The sequence below is a fragment of the Chiloscyllium plagiosum genome, unplaced genomic scaffold (genome assembly GCF_037043375.1).
Source record: "Chiloscyllium plagiosum isolate Xiang-an unplaced genomic scaffold, Cpla_swu_hap1 HiC_scaffold_24, whole genome shotgun sequence".
NCBI classification, from domain to species: domain Eukaryota; kingdom Metazoa; phylum Chordata; class Chondrichthyes; order Orectolobiformes; family Hemiscylliidae; genus Chiloscyllium; species Chiloscyllium plagiosum.
In genome coordinates this window covers 19,061,251-19,080,920 of record NW_028270162.1, presented here as the reverse complement: position 1 = coordinate 19,080,920, position 19,670 = coordinate 19,061,251, and the positions used below count along the sequence as shown (strand labels likewise).

The 19,670-nt window shown below is 39.3% G+C and overlaps 1 protein-coding gene across 1 annotated transcript in view; it reads right to left on the bottom strand.

The window, feature by feature from the left end:
• Positions 1-15,498, bottom strand: part of LOC122562400 (aldehyde dehydrogenase, mitochondrial-like) — a 51,741-nt gene extending 36,243 nt beyond the window's left edge. The window contains exons 1-3 of the mRNA XM_087999958.1: positions 15,227-15,498; positions 4,311-4,415; positions 2,802-2,942 (exon numbers count right to left, since the gene is read on the bottom strand). Coding sequence (XP_087856084.1) covers positions 2,802-2,942; positions 4,311-4,415; positions 15,227-15,352 — 372 coding nt within the window. The 5' untranslated portion in view covers positions 15,353-15,498. The remainder of the gene's footprint in view (positions 1-2,801; positions 2,943-4,310; positions 4,416-15,226) is intronic.
• Positions 15,499-19,670: the final 4,172 nt, after the last annotated feature.

Genomic DNA, 19,670 nt, shown 5'->3' with positions numbered 1-19,670 from the left:
AAAGGGAGTGGCTTGGACTGTAGCGCCATGTGGGCCCCTCTGAGGGCTTTCTCTTTTTATAAGTGTAATTTCATTGAGGGGATGTGGAAAAAAAATGCTGAAATGAAGGTTGTACTTTGATGACTTGGGTCAAAAATAAAAAAGGGAACTTCAATATAAATTATGTCATGTTGAGAGTGCTTATTTAAATATTTTGGTTTGTTAAAATACTGGTTCACAAATGGTTTTGCCTTATTTGAAATAGGATCTCAATTCAATATGTTTTGTGGGCTATGTAATAAGACAGATTGTTTTTACATTATTATGCAACATTATGTCCTTTTTAAAATGATCAAAGTTGTAACCTTAAAACAAATTGATCAAGGACCTTGAACCCTCGAATTGTTTAAAATTCTACAATGCCTGTTTCAAAATAAAAAACAATTGTCAGTGGCCATGCTTTAGCCAGAAGAGGGTATTGTATCAAAACACCTTGGCTGTTTTTTTTTTAAAAAATGCAAAGTTTTCACAAAAAGAGTGCATTTTAATTTTGATGTTTTGATAAGATTTTAGATAATTAGAACTTTTGGCTCTGTTCATATTGCAAATTCAAAAAATGTTGATCTCTACCAAAGTTGCCACTTATTTTGACTGTTTTATTTGGAAAGTTTCATTTGGAGAAATATTCTACATTTGTTTCCCATGAATATTTGAGATTTAAATCTGAACTGCAACTGCCTCTTTAATGGCTAAAGCACAGGAAACATTGTTGTTTTCTTGCTGTGCCAGATTTTTGAAATACCTTTCCTGACAGCTTTCACATTAACCAAGTATTAATTTGTTAAAGAAAAACATTTTTTGACTAGCCTGAATGAGGTCCCCAACAGTTTGATTTTAGGAGCATTGATTGTTGTTTATAATTGACTGAATTGTTTAGGCAGTACAATTTGGAAGTTTATGGATTATAAAAAACTTGATATCATAAATAGTAAACACAGTAACAGACTTCAAGATGACTGAGAATGCTGAAATAGACAGACAATTTAATGTAGTTAAACGTATGACTGTCTTCATACTGGTAGCCACCTTAGCAAGGAATGAGAGAGGAAATGCAGAGATACTTTCAGCAGCTGACATAATCTCTGGAGTTTCTCCATTCACAGGAGAAGCACGCCTTCAGAGCATGCCCACCCCTTCACATTCTGATCCAACAGATTCAATCAGCCCCCCAAAGTCATGGGCACAAAAAATTAAGTAGCTAACAACAGTGAAGAGGAGGTCAGTATGATTTTTGTCAGTGGCCTTCCTATGGACCTTAAACCACATGAGCTTTACCTTGTCTTTCAATTATTTAAGGGATATGAAGGTTCACTGATCAAGCTAACATCACAACAGCCTGTTGGATTTGTTATGTTTGACAGCAGAGCGGGGACATAAGCAGCAAAGAATGCTGCTTTCAGCTAGCCTGCAGCTACAGCACTTCATGCTCAGATGCGCTGGTATTCTCCATCTGAAGCATCTCTGCAAGGATGGAAGTCTCGTCAGTTTTGTTAAATATTTAACTGCCCTTATCCAAGAATTCAGATTTCTCCATGGAGTCATGCTGAAGGACAGACTGGATTTTGTTTTCAGGTTAAAATTTACTAAAGGAGATTTTAGATAACTGGCTCGTTTCCATTCAACTTGGAGGGGTGGAGTGGTCACGAAGGACTGTAGATTAAAGAATCTTACTGGTGAACTTTTTCCCCCCACTTGGATGGATTCTGCAAATTCTACTTACTGCATGGACTAGTAATTTTGCATGTTGTGTGAGTGTAACTTGCTTAAATACCAACTGCCAGAGTCTTATGAAGGCTGGCAGTGTCATCTAGGTAGTTATCATGGAATGATAGATGGAATGTAATGTTAAAAGATTAAATTGTACTCTGAACATTAATGTAAATTTAAAGGGTTAATTGTACTGTCTTTGGGTGGGGGTGACATTCATACAGGAATGTGGATTTAGCCAGCCATTCACTACTACTCTCCTGCTTTTATCAAAAAAAAACTTTCATTCAGTCCCTTCCATTCAAAATTGCTTTCATAGCCATCCCCCAAAGCAAGGACATATCACACCTACATTGTCTTGGGAAATCAGTCAGGAAATCATTTGCATAACAATTCCTCAGGATTAGGGCATTTACATTATCTCAGAGGATGACCTCATCTTACCATTGTACCTGGAGTAACATGCAGTTGGCTACCTGCTAGCATTACCAACTGATCTTTACAAAGGGGATGCGTTTCCTTGGTTTGGGGCCTCTGACTCGACTTCATATGCCTGCAAAGAGAGTCAAAGGGGTCACCTAACTTGTACAGGCTTTAACTGTTGGCAGAAGTTGGTGCGTGCAAGTTGCATCTCGTGTGTGAAACCTCAGGAAAAGAACCTAACACCAGGACAAATTCTTCAGGAGGATTGAGACCAGGATCTTACCCCAACGGAGAGGATGGAAATCACTTTAGTTTCCACAACCAGAATTATCCCTTTTTTTGTATATAGCTGTACATTGACCAAATTGTTTGATTCCTGTACCAATACATCTGAAATCATAGATAAATAAGAAGCTGAAGGACAGGTGTTACTGTTAGGGATGTGGTCCCAGTCAATTTGAAAAGTCCCGTTCGTGTTGAAAAACCAAGTGGAAAAAAACCCAGGAAATATTAAATCCTAAAAGGAATTTTAGGACAGAATTTGGGAATGCTTGGGAAAAATGTTTGCAAAGCATTACAGCAAAGGCAAAGTAATATAGACTCCCAAGTGCAACAACACAAGGAGTACTTACTGCCAAATATGCTCGATCACGCTCAATGAGATCAGCTAGACGGTTTATAAGGACCCCTCTTTGTGATGCATCCATTAATCGCCATGGAGATCCAAATCTAAATGCTTCTTTTGCTGCCTTCACTGCCTTATTCACATCATCCTGAGGCACACAGAAATAGCGAGCATTTGACAATAGTCAAGGAAAAATATAAACATTTAAGTGACTATATCAGTTACCAGAAATTGTAAAGACAATTTTTAAATACATTCATTGAAAATGACAATTAAAATTGGAGTTGTTTACTGCCAATCTAGATGATTACCTTTCCTACCTCTCAACACACTTCATGGAACAGAAGGTGACCATTTGGTCCATTGTGCCTATATCTTGTTAAAAGATTTAAGCACTCCCATTCCACTTTGCTTGTTTAAATCAGTTCCATTCAGAAAATAATTGAAATCTTTCAATATTTTGTCAGGCAATACATTCTCGATTACAACTAGCTTTTTATTCCCCACTGTCCCCACCTTAAAATGTGTCCTTTTGTAACTGGAACTAGTTCTTCCTTCTTTTGCTCTGGCTTCTGGATCTTCCAACTGCCCAATGTGGAAGTCTTGTCTCAGCATGGCAGTGGTCGCAGACAGGCGTGGTCTCGTTTTCCAGTGTACCCCACCCAGGAATTAAATGAACTGTGATGAACTTTTACATTTGTTCCCCCCCCCCACACTTCTTATTTATGACTTGTCATTAATTCAGGCACCGTGGTAAGTGAATTTTAAAGATTTTCATGATTATTTTTGTAAAAGTACATGTGACAATAAACTGCTATTCTCACACATTATTAATTGCCTCAAACCTTCAGACCACAAGTAGGCCATTCAGCCTATTAACTGTGCTCCATCATTCAATGAGATCATGGCTGATGATCCTCAACTGCACTTTCCTGCGATTTCCCCATAACCCTCGATTCCCTTATTGATTAAAAGGTGTCTATAATCAGCCCTGCATATACTTAACAATCCAGCCTCATTACTCCCTTATGCAGTAAAGAATTCTATAGATTCACTACCCTCTCAAGTCCTTCTAATCTGTTTTAAATGTGCAATCCCTTATTCTGAGATTATGCCCTGTGGTTCTAGACTTTCCCATAAAAAGGGAGAAACAACTTTCCTATATCTACCCTGTCAAGTCCTTTAAGAATCTTCACAGTTTCTAAGTTTACCTCTTATTCTTTCTTTAATTAAGGCCCAAAATATTCAACCTCCACTCATAAGACAGTATGGTACCTTTATTCATTAAGCCATCAAAAGGGCTTACTTTTGAACAAATTTCATTATAATTCAAGGCATTTTATAGATGTTTTGTTTCCATAATATTATCAGTATTTACAATCGATACCTGATCAATTTTCCATGAATTTGTCCATACTAAATTTAGCATGTAGATTAAAGATAGAAAGAAAGCATTTGGTTGAAGTGAAAGGACAAAATTATGAGAAATAGACAAAAGAATGGTTACTCAAATTACCTTATCTCCCCTGGCAACTTGGCAGATGATTTCCCCTGTGGAAGGGTTGATGGTTGGGAACGTTTTCTTACTGACAGCATCATGCCATTCATTGTTGATAAAGATCTGTCAAAAAAAATGAAAAAAAATCCCAAATGACGAACTACTTTATGTTGAGGATGAGACATTAATTTCTTGGGTTTTCTTGATTAGTGATTGTGAAATGGTCATGGTAGAATTCAAATAACATGACTCAAAACTGAGGTAGGGATTTTGTCCCCAATTTTCTGACTCTGACCTAATCTTAGCCTTTGAAGAGGAACTGTTCTGGCATTGGATCAAAAGAGGAAGAGGGTGAAAAATAAGTCATACATTTAGAAAGAAATTGGGTCATGTAGTTACTTACTTATTCAAATACTTAATTTGTTAATGACTCAAGAAGCCTGTGAATGAATATTTGACCAGGGTACAAAAGAATATTTAAAAAAAAAACTGGAGATGTGGATACTGCTGGTAAGGCCAGCAATTATGCCCCATTGTTAATTGCCCTTCAGCAAGTGCTGAAGGCAGCACACCTAGGGATGCTCCGTATTTTTGACCTATATTTCCAAGACAAAATGCTACGCATCCTCAGGTTTAGAGTGATATGTGTTGGTATCATAGTCCTAAATAGCATGCATAGTTGAATAGCCTTTAGCATTGTTGAGATGGTACATGCTGCAACACATTCAACCTGTTGTGCAGAGAGTCAATGTTTAAAGTGAGAGATGGGGTGTCAATCAAGTGGGTATCTTTGACCTGAATGATGTAGAGTTGGGTATTGTTGGAGTTGCATGCATTCATTCAGGGGAGTAATCCAACACTTATTTGCACCTTTGGCAAGGAGGCAAGTTATTCAGTCTTTACTGTTTTATAATCACTGTACTTATTTGCCTGGTACTGTTAAAGTATCTGATCTATTACGGCCCAAAGGAATTGGATTTCCGGAGGTTCAATGATAATTTCATTCAAACTAAAGGTGAAATTGTTGGATCTCTCTCATTGGAGATGGGTTAACTCCTGGCACTTGAGTATGAAGGTTATTTGCAATACAAGAATCCATGTTTAAATGTTGCCCTAGTCTCACTTCATCCAGACATAGGTTGCTTCAGAGGAGTTTGAAACTAAGCTGAACTTCGAATTCAAAACATTTTCATTTATAAATTTCATGATCATTAATCATTAAAACATCTGAAGATGGTGGAGTTAGGATACTGCCAAAAAAACTGTTCAGAAATGTTCTGTACTTGCAATGATTGTCATAACCAAAGCCAGCTTCCTTTGGAGTCCTATCTGACAATCAGTGAAGAGGTGTTTTTCTGATTTCCACCGACAACATTATTAGAGCTCCTTGATGTCATACTTAGTCTTGATCATAATGCACCCCCAGAATTTAGATCTTTGTCCATGTTGGACTATGTGAGATAGGGTTTGAAGGTGTACAGTTTAGGATAAGTAGCTTGGTGATTGGTAAATAAATGCTGCTGGTAGCAGAGCTGATTGCATTTAAGCTTGCTATTGATTGAGATCTATTTGATGGAGTGGTTTTAATAAAATCAGGCCTGTCCTGCTTTCTGTGAACTGAATATACTTGGGCAATTTTACACTTTGTCAGGTAGACACTAGTGTGTGGAATAGCCTAGTTATAAGCCTGATTGGGGTTATGGACTAGACCAGATCACTTCAAATTTTTTTTTGTTTAGAAAAAGGTATCCTAGACCCCAATTTTTAATTCGAAAGGGTAGATGTGAAGTGCAGTATTCCAGATGCGATGCGACTGGTCAAACTAGTTAACAGTAAGCAAAACACAAATTTATTTAAACACAATAGTTAAAATACAAACAAAAGAAAGGAATTCAGAATAACTTAGCTATCAGAAAACTTAATCAAATAATAGAAAGTAATTATTAGTTAACCATTCCAATACAGTAATATCCCATAAACACATCCCTTGGCAAAAAGGCAAATTCAGAGATTCTCACAAGCAGTTCTCCAATTCAGGAGGGGAAAAAAAAATAAATCAAGAAAAGATTCAGAGAACATAGCAGCCAGGAGACATACTGAAGCTTCTGAATCTTAAGTCCCCAAAGACTCTGCTTAAAACTAACATTAAGGACTAAAGAAACTAGAAAACCTAGTCTGGGAGAGGTGGCTGCAACCAGGCTGCTTCTGTTGTTCCAAATTTTTAAAACCCCCAAGCCTCATAACTGTTTACTTTCTTAGAAAGAGCACGGTATATCTGCCTCACAACCTCTTTTCCATTAAAAAACACCGAGGACAAAATAACCTCTTCAAAAAAGTGACAGCACTGTAACACTAGTTCTGAAGCACAAATTTTCAGCCACAGCTCAGCAGAATGAATCTAAACAGTTTAAAGATTAGAATTTAAGATTATTTCCTGCAGCTGAATGAATTAGTCATCAATTTGTATTTCTGTAGTCATGATTATTTCTTTTGAAAATGGTTTGAGGGCTAGTTTACAAAATGAATAGCCTTTTGTTTACCTTAGGAGACTTTATAGCCTGGAAAGGTAAATGAATGTGCCGAGGCCTCAAAAGTTTCTGTACTTGTTCTTTTTTAGACATGTAATGGTATATTTCTGGGGCAAGTGAGACTTGGATCCAGAGGTAATGGTTCTACCACTTCATCACAAAAAGGGGAAGTGCCCACAGCTTAGAGAGACCAACCTCGATGGGCCAAATGGCCTTGCTTCCACTCCTATGTCTTGTGGTCTTAACCTGTCTGTTTCGGTTGTTTTGCAGAAGGTCTCAAATGAGGTTGCTCTTGAGAAAGAGAGAAGATAAAGTAATGTGCTCATTATAGTCCTAGGCCAAAAAAAGTTATTTGAAGCAGAAAACATTTAAACTCAGTATGATGGATTCTTCCTGGAGCTCAGATTTTCCAGAAAGGTAGCTGAATTGAAAGTAACCCATCAAGGTGTTAGAGAAAAGGGATGCTCTGGTGTGTTAGTGCCACACAGAGTGCGCTAATGAATGAGATGTTTTGGGATTTGTAAAGGAGCATTTGAGTTTAATGGGATTATATTTCACCATTTCAAAAGGAGTTTAAAATGTGTTTAAGTTAATTGTTTGGTTTGGTCTATTTTATTTTCATTCCTTTTATTTTGTAGAATTCTGTTTTATTGAGCACTCAACAACAGAGCATCCACAACTCCAAGGTAGATAACTCTGAAGATCCTTCAGTGAAGACATTTTTCATGTCAATCACATTACTAATTCTCTCTCATAAGGCTATTCTCCCATGTTTTAGATTGTAGAAAATTGTTATAGTACTAGCTAACTTTCTCTCATGCCATGTTTTCTGCCTCATCTTCGCTAGATCTTAGAGATGGTCTAATGCCCTGATCCACCACTGATCTTTGCAGATTCTTTTTCAATGTTTCTTTCAATTGAATACTATCCTGAACTTCCTTGTTCCACCATAGCTGATGCATCCTTCTCAAAGCCTCTCTTTCTCAGAGATGAACCTTTGCCAAGTTTAAATTATCTCCTTAGAAACATCTGCCACTGCAACTCTATTAGTCTACTTTTTTTAAGGCAGTTACTCCAGTTCACTTTAGTCAACTGTCTTCATATCTTCAGCTGCCTTTATTTTAGAAACACTAGTTTATGGGCACCTTTCAATCATGGGACTGCTAACATTTTGTGGTGAAAGGGTTAAAATTATGTCCCAATACATGTGTGGATCTTATTATCTGTATGTAACCGGAATGGAATGTGTTGCTTAGTCTTGCCCTGTTGTTCGCATGAATATGTTACCGGAATGGAAGGTGTTGCTTATGGTGTTTATGCTACCGGCCTTGATAAGGAACAGACACTGTCAAACAGGATGTTGCAAGCTTAATTGGTTCCAGCTGAAACTCGTAAAGAGTCTTGCCCTGTTGTTCGCATGAATGTTTAGATCTCGAAAGAGTATATAAGCTGGGAAAGTCCCCAGTTCGGGTCTGCTCCGGGTTACGTTTAACCGCCGAGCGTGGGTTGTTGGCAACCGCTCTACGAGAACTGACGGCTCCCAGTTCCGGTAACATGTAGAGTGAGTATAAACCAGACCCGTTGTAAGTACGAGACCTGGTTGAGGCGACACTGCGGGGAATAAAATACTTATATTCTAGCAAACTCGTCTCTCAGTTCTTTTCTCCTGGTCTGTGTCAGACTACTCTCCTGCGAACCCGATCCTTGAGAATTTATAAAACACATTTAGGAGCTCCTTTGCCATGAAGTTATTGATAGATATGATGTGGAATTCAAAATCAATGAATAATAGTGCCAATGGATGGTCACATAAGCCAAGGCCATTGGAGAGAAAGGAATGCAAGGAACAATGAAGAACCATCCTCACTTACTGAGGTCAGGTAAGAGAACATTAACCATAAACTTTGCACAGGCCTCAGGTCCCCAACGAGATTAGAGTTTTGAGCAAAGTTTGAGGTGACTGTGGATATGAGCACTTACCAGCCCTCCTCGTCTCAAAATGAGAACGTTTTAAGTTTCGCCTGATAAAGCAAGCCATGGACCTACACATTATGACCAAGGACTTGCTTATGAAGGTAGATACTGATTTTCAGAAAGTACTGTAGAGCAAGTCGACATTAATTTTCACAAGATTAGTGAACAGGCTGTCATCAAGAGTCCATGTATATTCACAGTGAAACTTAATGACTGTTACCATGATTATTTAAATGGTGACAGATCAGAAAGAGCTGATGTACAAGGGGACCTGGATGTCCTCATACACCAGACATTGAAAGCAAGCAGTTAGGAAGGTGTGTTGTCCCTTATTGCAAGAAGATTTGAGTACAAGAGTAAGGAAGTCTTTTTGCATTTTGAATGAGACCACATCTGGAGTAGAGTTCAGATATACTTGTTGTAGAGGGAGCACAAAGGTTTACCAAACTGATTCTTGGGATGACAGGTTTGTTGTACAAGGAGAGATCAAGTGGCCTGGGCCTGTATTGATTGGAGTGAAGAAGGAGTGTGTCTTTCATTAAAATGTATACAAGTCTGACAGGCCTGGTCAGATTGAAGTAGGGATAACGTTCTACCTGGCCAGGCAATCCAGAATGAGGAAATAAGTTTCAGAATGTGCAAGACATCATTTAAGACTGAGATGAGGAGAAATCTCTTTAGAGGGCAGCAAACCTTATGAATTTTCTGCCACAGAAGATCTGTAGTGACAAAGTCACTGAATACACTTGAGAAAGAAACAGATTAACTAGCTGAAGCTGATATATTATACCAAAAGCAGTCAATTATATTCAACACCACCATCCACAACTTTTACCACAGTCTCACAAAGCTGTATTTTTACCCAACTGAGTATATCAATCAAAACACCAAGTTATTAAAGCATGACATTTTTCATAAAACATAAAATTAGTGCACAAATATGACTATGAATTAAAATATACTTGCACAGTTATGACAGTAGCCCTGTAGCTTGAATACCAAAATGCAAAGATAAGTCTGAAATTTTGAAAATATGTTTTGCAGAAATCAAAATTGGAATTTTCAAACTATTTGCACTAGAGTTGAAGAGGAAATGCTAATATCCATACTAACAGCACACTGACTCAAATGTAGATGAGAAAACAGAACTTTATAGTTTTGTTTAGAAAATCAAGAGAATTATCGAAGGAAGATCATTTTACATCGCAACCATACAGAATAACAGTAGATGTTAAAATAACCATAAAACATAGGAGACAAAGTAGGCCATCAATTACAGGTCAAAAGAGTGTGGTACTTGAAAAACACAGCAGCCAAGCACATCTGAAGAGCAGGAAAGTCACGTTTCAGGAATTAGTCCTTTAACAGGTATGTGGGTGGGGTTTGGGGGGGGGGGGGGGGTGGAGGAAGGTGGGAAAGAAGAGAGAATGGGGCTGTGAGATAAATAGGAGAGTGTGGGTGGAGATGAAAGGTAGTTGGAAAGACAATAGGTAGATGCTGGTGGGGGGTGATAGTGATGTGTCAGACAGGAGTGTGGAGTGGATAGGTGGAAGAAAGATGGACAGATAGGTCGGTGCTGATTTGGAGGGTTGGGATCTGGGATGAGGTGGGGCAAGGGGAGATTTAGAAACTCAGAGGCAATCACCCACTTGAACTGTCCTACCTGTCCATCTTCCTTCCCAACTATCTGCTCCACCCTCCCCTTTGACCTATCACCCCAACCTGCACCAACCTATCACCTTCCACAACACCCCCACATTTATCTCTCAACCCCTTTCCTTCCTCCACATTCCTGATGTGGAACAGATGTCCAAAATGTCACTCTCCTGCTCCATGGATGCTGCCTGACTTGTAGTCTTCCAGCAGCAAACTTTTCAACTGTAATCTGCAGTCCTCACTTTCTCCCATCCAGTCCATTAAGTCTGCTCCACCATTCAATGAGATCATGTCTGATTTGATAATTTTAAATTCCTTTTGACTTAAAAATCAATCTTCCACAGCTTTGAATACACTTAATGACCCAGCATCAACAGTCCTCTGCAGTAAAGGAATTCTACAGATTCATGACTCAAGTGATTTCTTAGCTGTCTTAAAAGTATGACCCCTTATTCCTGGCTCATGTCCTTTCTTGGTCCTACACTGTACCGCAAGGGAGAAACTACCTTTCCAAATCTATCCTGCCAATTACCTCAAGAATTTTGTTTCAGTAAGGTCACTTCTCATTCTTCTCTAAATTCCAACAAATACAGGTCTAACTGACTTAATCTCTCCTCATAAGACAGTCCCTCCATACCTGGTACCAGTCTACTGAACCTTCTCTGAAACCCCTTCAATGTCAGTATGAAACCTGTTCACAGTACTACAACTGTGATCTGACTAGTGCTGTCTCAACTTTTACATGATCAGTGAATCTTATCTATTGATTGAACAATAACTGTACAATTCTACAGCGAGTTCATTTACTCCATTGAATAGGAGTATTTTTTTTAAATGACAAGTATTTTCTGATCAGAATCTTCAGCTGTAACCAGAATTACAAATCTCAAATGGTCCTGAAACTAACAAAAACAGAAGTTGGGGAAGGACACATCAAATATAGATGAAAATAGAATCAAGAATAAAAATTTATTTTCTGATTTAGGAGCAGATTTCTATCTTGAACTTACCCTACAATTTCTTTGCCTATTAAAAGTCATATGCAGTTGCTTTGGAGGTGAATAAATCTGAGAATTAACTTGCTGATAGCTGGCTGGAAAATTTTCATAATTAACCAGGGGGAAGGTTAATGTGGTATGGTTTATCATGAATCTACCAAAAAAAAAGATTACCCTTGATAGCTTGTCCCAGATAGTGAAGAGCTACAAACCTTAAACTATATGCATATTAATAAGAGAATGATAAGTTTATTTCAATTTGTGATCTTCCTGTAATAAACAAAAAAGTGATGAAGATAAAAAAACCAGTCTGAATCTATATCAAGATAGATATCTGGGCCAACATGGCTGGATAGGAAGACTTAGGTTGTGACACATTCTTCAGTAGTTCTTCTGACCTTAATGTGGTGTACAACAACAGGGTGCATTTGTAATAAGAGAGGACATTCCAGTTTGAAATTTTCAGACTTCCCAAAGGCACAGAACTACTTATAATTTCCTGAAATTCAGATGTCGCTTGTTTTCTTGTCGTCTATTCCCCTTCAAATCACATTACTCAGGCATCTATAAAGTGACAGTTACGTAGATTTGAGAATGTTCTTCCAAGGGATGAAGCAAGAGAAATGGAAAAGTTAACTCATTATGACAGCTACTTTTCTAAATTTAGCACAACGTTTGTAACTCTAAATATATAAAAAATCAAGTTTATCTAAATTTAGATATTATTTGACACTAAAACATTGGGATCATAGTCAAAACAACAAGGGATTTGTGTTGTTTTAAATAAACATATTGCAAGCCCCTGAGTACCTAACTGAAGGGTTCCAGGAATCTTGCAAAATCAAGAATTTTTCTATGCCAAATTTAGTCTGGTTTAACCATTCAGGCTGTTTCTTACCATTAGGATGTATGTAAGAAAAGTAAAAAAACAAAAAGTCATTGAAATCAGTTTACATTAAAGCAGTCAAAATGGAATTTGTCTAACATTTAAGTGGGTAAACAAATTTTACGTTTTCCCTAAGAGTTAATAGCACAATCTAGTGGTTTCTACATATGAAAAAAGGGGTTTGTTGTGGAAAAGAGTTAATTGAACCTCACCAAAACCAGTCAGCCTCAATACTGCAAAAGTCAGGCATGACCTAACTGGCTACTTTTGAGAAAATAAGAAACGCTGTTTAAAAGAACAGGTAAGCAAAACATGGTACCACCTGGAATCAAGAGGGCATGTTTAATTTCTGTTTCATGACACATTATGAAAACATTTGATAGTAAAGTTTGTCGAGGATACGCTAAATCATGAACAAGTAAATAGTATGTGTGGGATAGTATGAGAAGTGATTAGGTTAGAAGATTCAGAAAAAAAAAGGAATTGCATTAACATTTTGGGTGTAGCTCAAATGTAATATTGTAGTCAAAGAGTGGAGTGGGAGCAAAAATAAGTGAAAAAGATTTTTGGTTGAGGACAATTGAAAAATATGCAAAAATAACATCCATGAATTGTCCACAAATTGAATAGTTAAGGAACAGAGCTGAAAGCACCACTACCATTTGATGTGAAGGAAGATGCAGCATTGTGGATTCAAGAGAAATCAAAAAATACTGGAAATATTCTTTGTATTTATTGACCTTACAATTGAATTTTTATACAGATGCAGCAAAACATTAAATATGGTTGCAGCTATGCAGAATATTGACAAGGCTACTTTTGCAGGGCTGCATGTGGCCCTGGTTGCCCTAACTTTCCGAAGAACATTGTTAAACTTGGGAGGGTACAGGCTGGGTTTGCAAGTCTGTTGCAGAGACTGGAGTGAGAGAATTGTGGGGAGAAGGTGAATAAGCACAGCAGGTCAGACAGCATTTGAGGGCTTTTTCCCGAAACGTTGATTCCCATGCGCCTCAGACATGCCTGACCTGCTTTGCATTTCCAGCACCACACACTCTATTCAGATCTCCAGCATCTGCAGACCTCACTTTCACCTAGAGGCTGAATAAGCCTGGGCTTGTTTCCCTCATGGCGTTAGGGGCGGAGGGGTGATCTTGTGGAGGACTGTAGAATTGCACAGGGCATGGACAAGGTGAGCAGCCAGGGTCTTTTTCCTAAGGTGGTGAAATCCAAAACTGAAGGTCATGGGTTTGAGGTGAGGGGGAAGGATTTTAAGAAGGACCGGAGGGGTAACTTCACCCCCCTCTCCTTACAGAGGGTGATGTGACATCTGGTTAAAATGGAGGAGTTGAACCGAAGGATCTGTTTCTGTTCCGTATGACTAACAAAAAAAGCCACAACACAGGCGGAGATTGGAGTTAATTTTCTTTTCCCAACTAATAAATTAAATGTCAAGGCTGACGACTCCTGCTGGCAGAGGCTTGCCTTTCTACAAGCAATTGTTGGAGACAAACATCTCCAATACATCATTATGTATTCTTGACGCCCAGATGAAGGAAATAAAACAGATCCAGGCCTTACTTCAAGTAGATTTATACATAGAGTGAAGTATTATAGGAATATCTCCACTGACTTCACATCTTCCTTGTTTCAGTGAATGTCATATGCACTGAAGTAACCATCTGAATCAATGCAATCTGTATGTGGTTAATTTCATTTGATACAACTCACATCATCTAGCAATTTTACTGCATCTCTCTCCTGATCCTATTACCAACAGCAAAAGTTGCCAATTGGTGCACTCAATTCACCTCATGACCCATCACTGCTGGTGATTCCAGAGATTACTTCTTTATTGCTCCATTATGGAAGACTGTACTGGGGGAACACAATATAACAGCACAGTACAGGCCACCCCTTTAGCCCTCAATGTTGCTTAGACCAGTAAGTGGGCAAGGTGGCCAAATATTCTCTCAGGCCAGAAAATTCTACTTATGTTTGAAAGGGTCAAGTCATCAAAAGCTTTTGTTAGTGCATTTCAGAGGTAATTTTTTCAAGTCTAAAAAAACTCAATGTTATCCATAAAAGTCTAATTAAGAGTTTTAAAAAGTCTTGTTACAGGAATCTATAGGGATTTTTACTGCATATTTCCTGGAAATAATTTCAAGTGGTCAAAGACCATTATTACATAACTAGATTGTGAGCACAGCAAACAGTTCTTGCCTGAGGTAGTAGTTAATTGCCTGAAGCACTTGCAATTCTTTCCAGAGGATGAAAACACATTGCTGTTCAGTAGAGAGCTTAAAGATTGTAACCCAGTAACAAGTCAGGGTGGTGTGCAACTTAAATTTATGGAGCTTATTCTGTATTTTGGAAGACATTTAAAATTTGTTCCAGCACAGTTTGCACATGATGGTGGCTGGAGAATGGATGTTTAACATAGTAAACGTAATGCCAATTAAAGGAGTGCCTTGTACAGTTCAAAGTACGAGATAGGAACTGTACCAGAAGTGGAAAGTTTTTTTTTAAATTACACCCTTGATTTCTATCTTATAGGTGTTCAGAAGGCTTCTGAAATACCGAGTCGAGGGTTACCTAGCCTTGTTATTTGTTATTAACCTTTGTTCTTAGAGCCAGAGTATTTATTTGGTTGGTCAATAGTCACGCGCAATGTCGACGGTTCGAGATTCAACGACGGAAATGCTATCTGCAAAAGACAAGTCTAACAATGATCCACATTAAAAAAACATTGAAGTTCTTTACATTACCTTTTTAATTGATTTAAATCGTTAGTTTTGTTTGCTAATAATTCAGATTTCAGTGCAGCTTCAAATGCATTTTTGATCGTTACATAATCAACTTTCATGACTATTTAGACAGCGCATGTCCTTTTACCTTATCATAGTAAACATCTGGCTGAGTGTTTGGAGCTGGAAGTGCTGCAGCCGCAGAATACCTCTTAACTCCAGAGGTAACTAGTGCAAACACTCTGGGAAGCCGACGGCCTTTCGACCACAACATGTCGTGTAGGGAGAAGTAAACACTTCACTCGCGTTACAAAATAAAATAGAAATCTCTTCCAGTTCCTTCACGATTCTCTAACACACCCTCCTGCCAATCAACAGGAAATTAAATTAAAATCGCTACTGAGAAAATCCGGACAGGATCCTGGACGAGGAACGAGAGAAGTATTTTCGAAAATGACCTTCAATTACAAACCTCCTGGTCCAGGTCCATATTCCCTCCTCCTCAGCTTGACATTCTCCCGCGAACGGTCATTCGTGACCGTTAACATCTTCTTTCCATCGATCATCACATGACCCGCCCCATTCCGCTGTCAATCACTGATCAGACCCGCCCCATTCCACTGTCAACCACAAACGTGGCCCGCCCCTTTTCGCTGTCAATCACGCAACTGAGCCGCCGCATCCCGATGTCAACTACACGCATGTCCTCCACCCTCTCCCTATTTCGCAGTCAATCAGGACAAAGATTCAAAAGTCAACTGTCCCTTCTATTCCACCAGATGGCGCTACCAGCCGGTTTACATACGTCATGATGGGGCCATTTTTTGGCGAAAAGAAAATCCTTTGTGGAAATGACAGGATAGATTTTTACGCAACACCAGCTTACACCCCAACAGGTTTATTGGAAAGTACAAGCTTTTGGAGTGCTGCTCCATCGTCAGGTAGCTACCTGAATAGACTTTATAGCAGCTGTGAACAATTGTAAAGTTTCAAGTAGTGCTTATGAATAGATGATCATAAATGCTCCCATTCTTTGGTAGTTGCTATTCACCTAGATCATAAAGAGGCCTTCCTTGCTGTGTTCTTCCAGCCTCCTGCTTGTTTACTTTGGATTCCACCGTCTGTCGTTTTTTAAAATCTCTTTCACCTTGATCGTGGCTGATCTGATGATCTTCAACTCCATCTTCCTGCCTTATCCCCATAACCCTTGATTGCCTTCATGATTATAAATCTGCTTATCTCAGCCTTGAGTATACTTAACAACCCAGCCTTGACAGCTGTCTATGGTCAACAAAATTCCACAGATGCACCACCACCTAACAGAAAACAGATATCGTCAAGGGGTATCCCTTTACTCTGAGATGATGTGTTCTGGTCTCAGTCTGTCCTACAAGGGGAAAGAACATCTGAATATGCTGTCAAGCCCCTGAATAGCCATAGATTCATAGAGATGTATAACAGGGAACAGACTCTTCTGTCCAACTCTTCCATGCCAACCAGATATCCTAAATTAATCTAGTTCAATTTGCCAACACTTGACCGTTAACCCTGAGAACCATTCCTATTCATGTAGCCATCCAGGTAACTTTTAAATATTGTAATTGTACCAGACTCCATCATTTCCTCTGGCAGCTCATTCTATATACGCACCACAATTTGATTGTAAAGGTTGCCCATAGGTCCCATCTAAATTTTTCCCCTCTCATCCTAAACCTATGCCGCTGGTACTGGACCCCCCCAATTGAGGGAAAAGACCTTGTCTGTCTACCCATTCCACGCTCCTCAGGTTTTCATAAACCTCTAATAAGGTCACCCCTCAGTCTCCGATGCTCCAGGAAAAACAGCCCCAGGCCTATTCAGCCTCTCCCTATAGCTCAAACCTTCCAACCCTGACAATATCCTTGCAAATCTTTACTAAACCCTTTCAAGTTTCACAACATCTTCCTATATGAGGGATAACAGAATTGCACATAATATTCCAAGAATGACCTAATCAATATCCTGCGTAGTCGCAACATGACCTCCTAACTCCTATTCTAAATACTCTGACCAAAAAAGGAAGGCATAGTAAACACCTTCTTCACTATCCTATCTACCTGAGACTCCACTTTCAAGGAAGTATGAGCATGCACCCAAGATGTCTGTGTTCAGCAACACTCCCCAGGACGTCATTGTGTGCATAAGTCCTGCTCTAGTTTGCTTTTCCAAAATGCAGCACCTTACATTTATCTAAATTAAACTCCATCTGCCACTCCTTGGCCTATTGGTCCATCTGATCAAGATCCCATTGTAATCTGAGGTAACCATCTTCACTGTCCACTTTACCTCCAATTTTTGTGTCATCTCAAACCTACTAACTATACATTCTAGGTTCACATTCAAATAATTTATATAAATGATGAAAAGTAGTGGATACAGAACCGATCCTTGTGGCACTCCACTGGACACAGGCCTCCAGTCTGAAAAACAACCCTCCAGCACAACCCTCTGTCTTCTACCTTCAAGCTAGTTCTATATCCAAATGGCTAGTTCTCACTGTAATCCATGTGATCTAACCTTGCTAACCAGTCTACCATGAGGAACCTTGTGGAACACCGTACTGAAGTCCATATAGACCACTCTGCCCTCATCAATCCTCTTCATTGCATCTTCAAAACTCAATCAAGTTAATGAGACATGATTTCCCACCCACAAAACCATGTTGACTATCCCTAATCAGTCCTTACCTATCCAAATATATATTTTTTTACATTACATTACAGTGTGGAAACAGGCCCTTCGGCCCAACAAGTCCACACCAACCCGCCGAAGCGCAACCCACCCATACCCCTACATTTACCCCTTACCTAACACTACGGGCAATTTAGCATGGTCAATTCACCTGACCTGCACATCTTTGGACTGTGGGAGGAAACCAGAGCACCCGGAGGAAACCCACGCAGACACAGGGAGAATGTGCAAACTCCACACAGTCGGTCACCTGAGGTGGGAATTGAACCCGGGTCTCTGGCGCTGTGAGGAAGCAGTGCTAACCACTGTGCCACCGTGCCGCCCACACGGTGTAAATCCTGACCGTCAGGATTCCCTCCAACAACTTGCTCAGCAACGATGTCAGGCTCAGCATCGATGTCAGGCTCAGCAGTCTGTAGTTCATTAGCTTTTCGTTACCAACTTTCTGAGATAATGGCATCACTTTAACTAACCTCCGGCAGCTTACCTGTGACTATCGATGATACAAATATCTCAGCAGGGGGACCAGCAATATCTTCCCTAGATTCCCACAGAGTTCTAGGGTACCCCTGATCAGGTACTGGGGATTTATCTACCTTTTTGCATTTTAAGACATCCAGCACCTCCTCATCTTTCATATGGACATTTTTCATGATGTCACCATCTATTTCCCCACATACTTTGTCTTCCATGTCCTTCTCTGCAGTAAATTTTGATACAGAATACTCATTTAGTATCTACCCCATCTCCTGTGGTTCCACACATAGGCTGCCTTGTTGATCTTTGAGGAGTCATATTCTCTCCCTAGTTACCCTTTTGTCCTTAATGTAGTCATAGAATTCCTTTGGATTCTCCTTCACTCTATTTGCCAAAGCTATCTCATGTCCCCTTTTTGCCCACCTGATTTCCCTATTAAGTTTATTCCTACTGCCTTTATACTCTTCTAAGGATTCACTTGATCTCTGCTGTCTATACCTGACATATGCTTCCTTCTCTTTCTTGACCAAAACCTCAATTTCTCTTGTCATCCGGCATTCCCTACACCTACCAATCTTGCCTTTTACCCTAGATCCTGTCTATCCTTTTCCATTACTATTTAAAAACTAACAGTATTATAGTCGCTGGTCCCAAACAGCTCCCTCACTGACACCTCAGTCACCTGCCCTGCCTTATTTCTCAAAAGTAGGTCAAGTTTTGCACCTTTTCTAATAGGTACACCCACATACTGAATCAGAACCTTTTCTTAAACATACTTAACAAATTCCTTTCCATCTAACTTCTCAACACTATGCTAGTCCCAGTCTTTTTTGAAAATTTAAAATCCCCTACCATTACCACCCTATTATTCTCACAGATAACTGAGATCTCCTTACAAATTTGTTTCTCAGTTTTCCACTGACTATTAGTGGGTCTATAGTACAATCCCAATAAGGCGATCATCCTTTTCTTATTTCTCAGTTCCACCCAAGTAACTTCCCTGTACGTATTCCTAGGAATATCCTCCCTAAGTACAGACATAATCCTATCGCTTATGAAAAAAGCGATCTTCCTATAGCATTTGTATCCTGGAACATTAAGCTGCCAGCCCCGTCCATTTCTGAGTCATGTCTCTGCAATTGCTATGATATCCTAGTCCCATGTTCCTAACCATACCCTGAATTCATCTGCTTTACCTGTTAGGCCTCTGCATTGAAATGAATGTAGTTTAATTTGCCTCATTCTCTGCTTTGTTCCTGACTGTTTGACTTGCTCCTTTTCCCAATTGTACCAGTCTCAGACTGATCTCTTTCCTCACTATCTCCCCGGGTGCCCCCCACTCCCACCTTACTAGTTTAAATCCTCCCAAGCAGCTCTAGCAAATC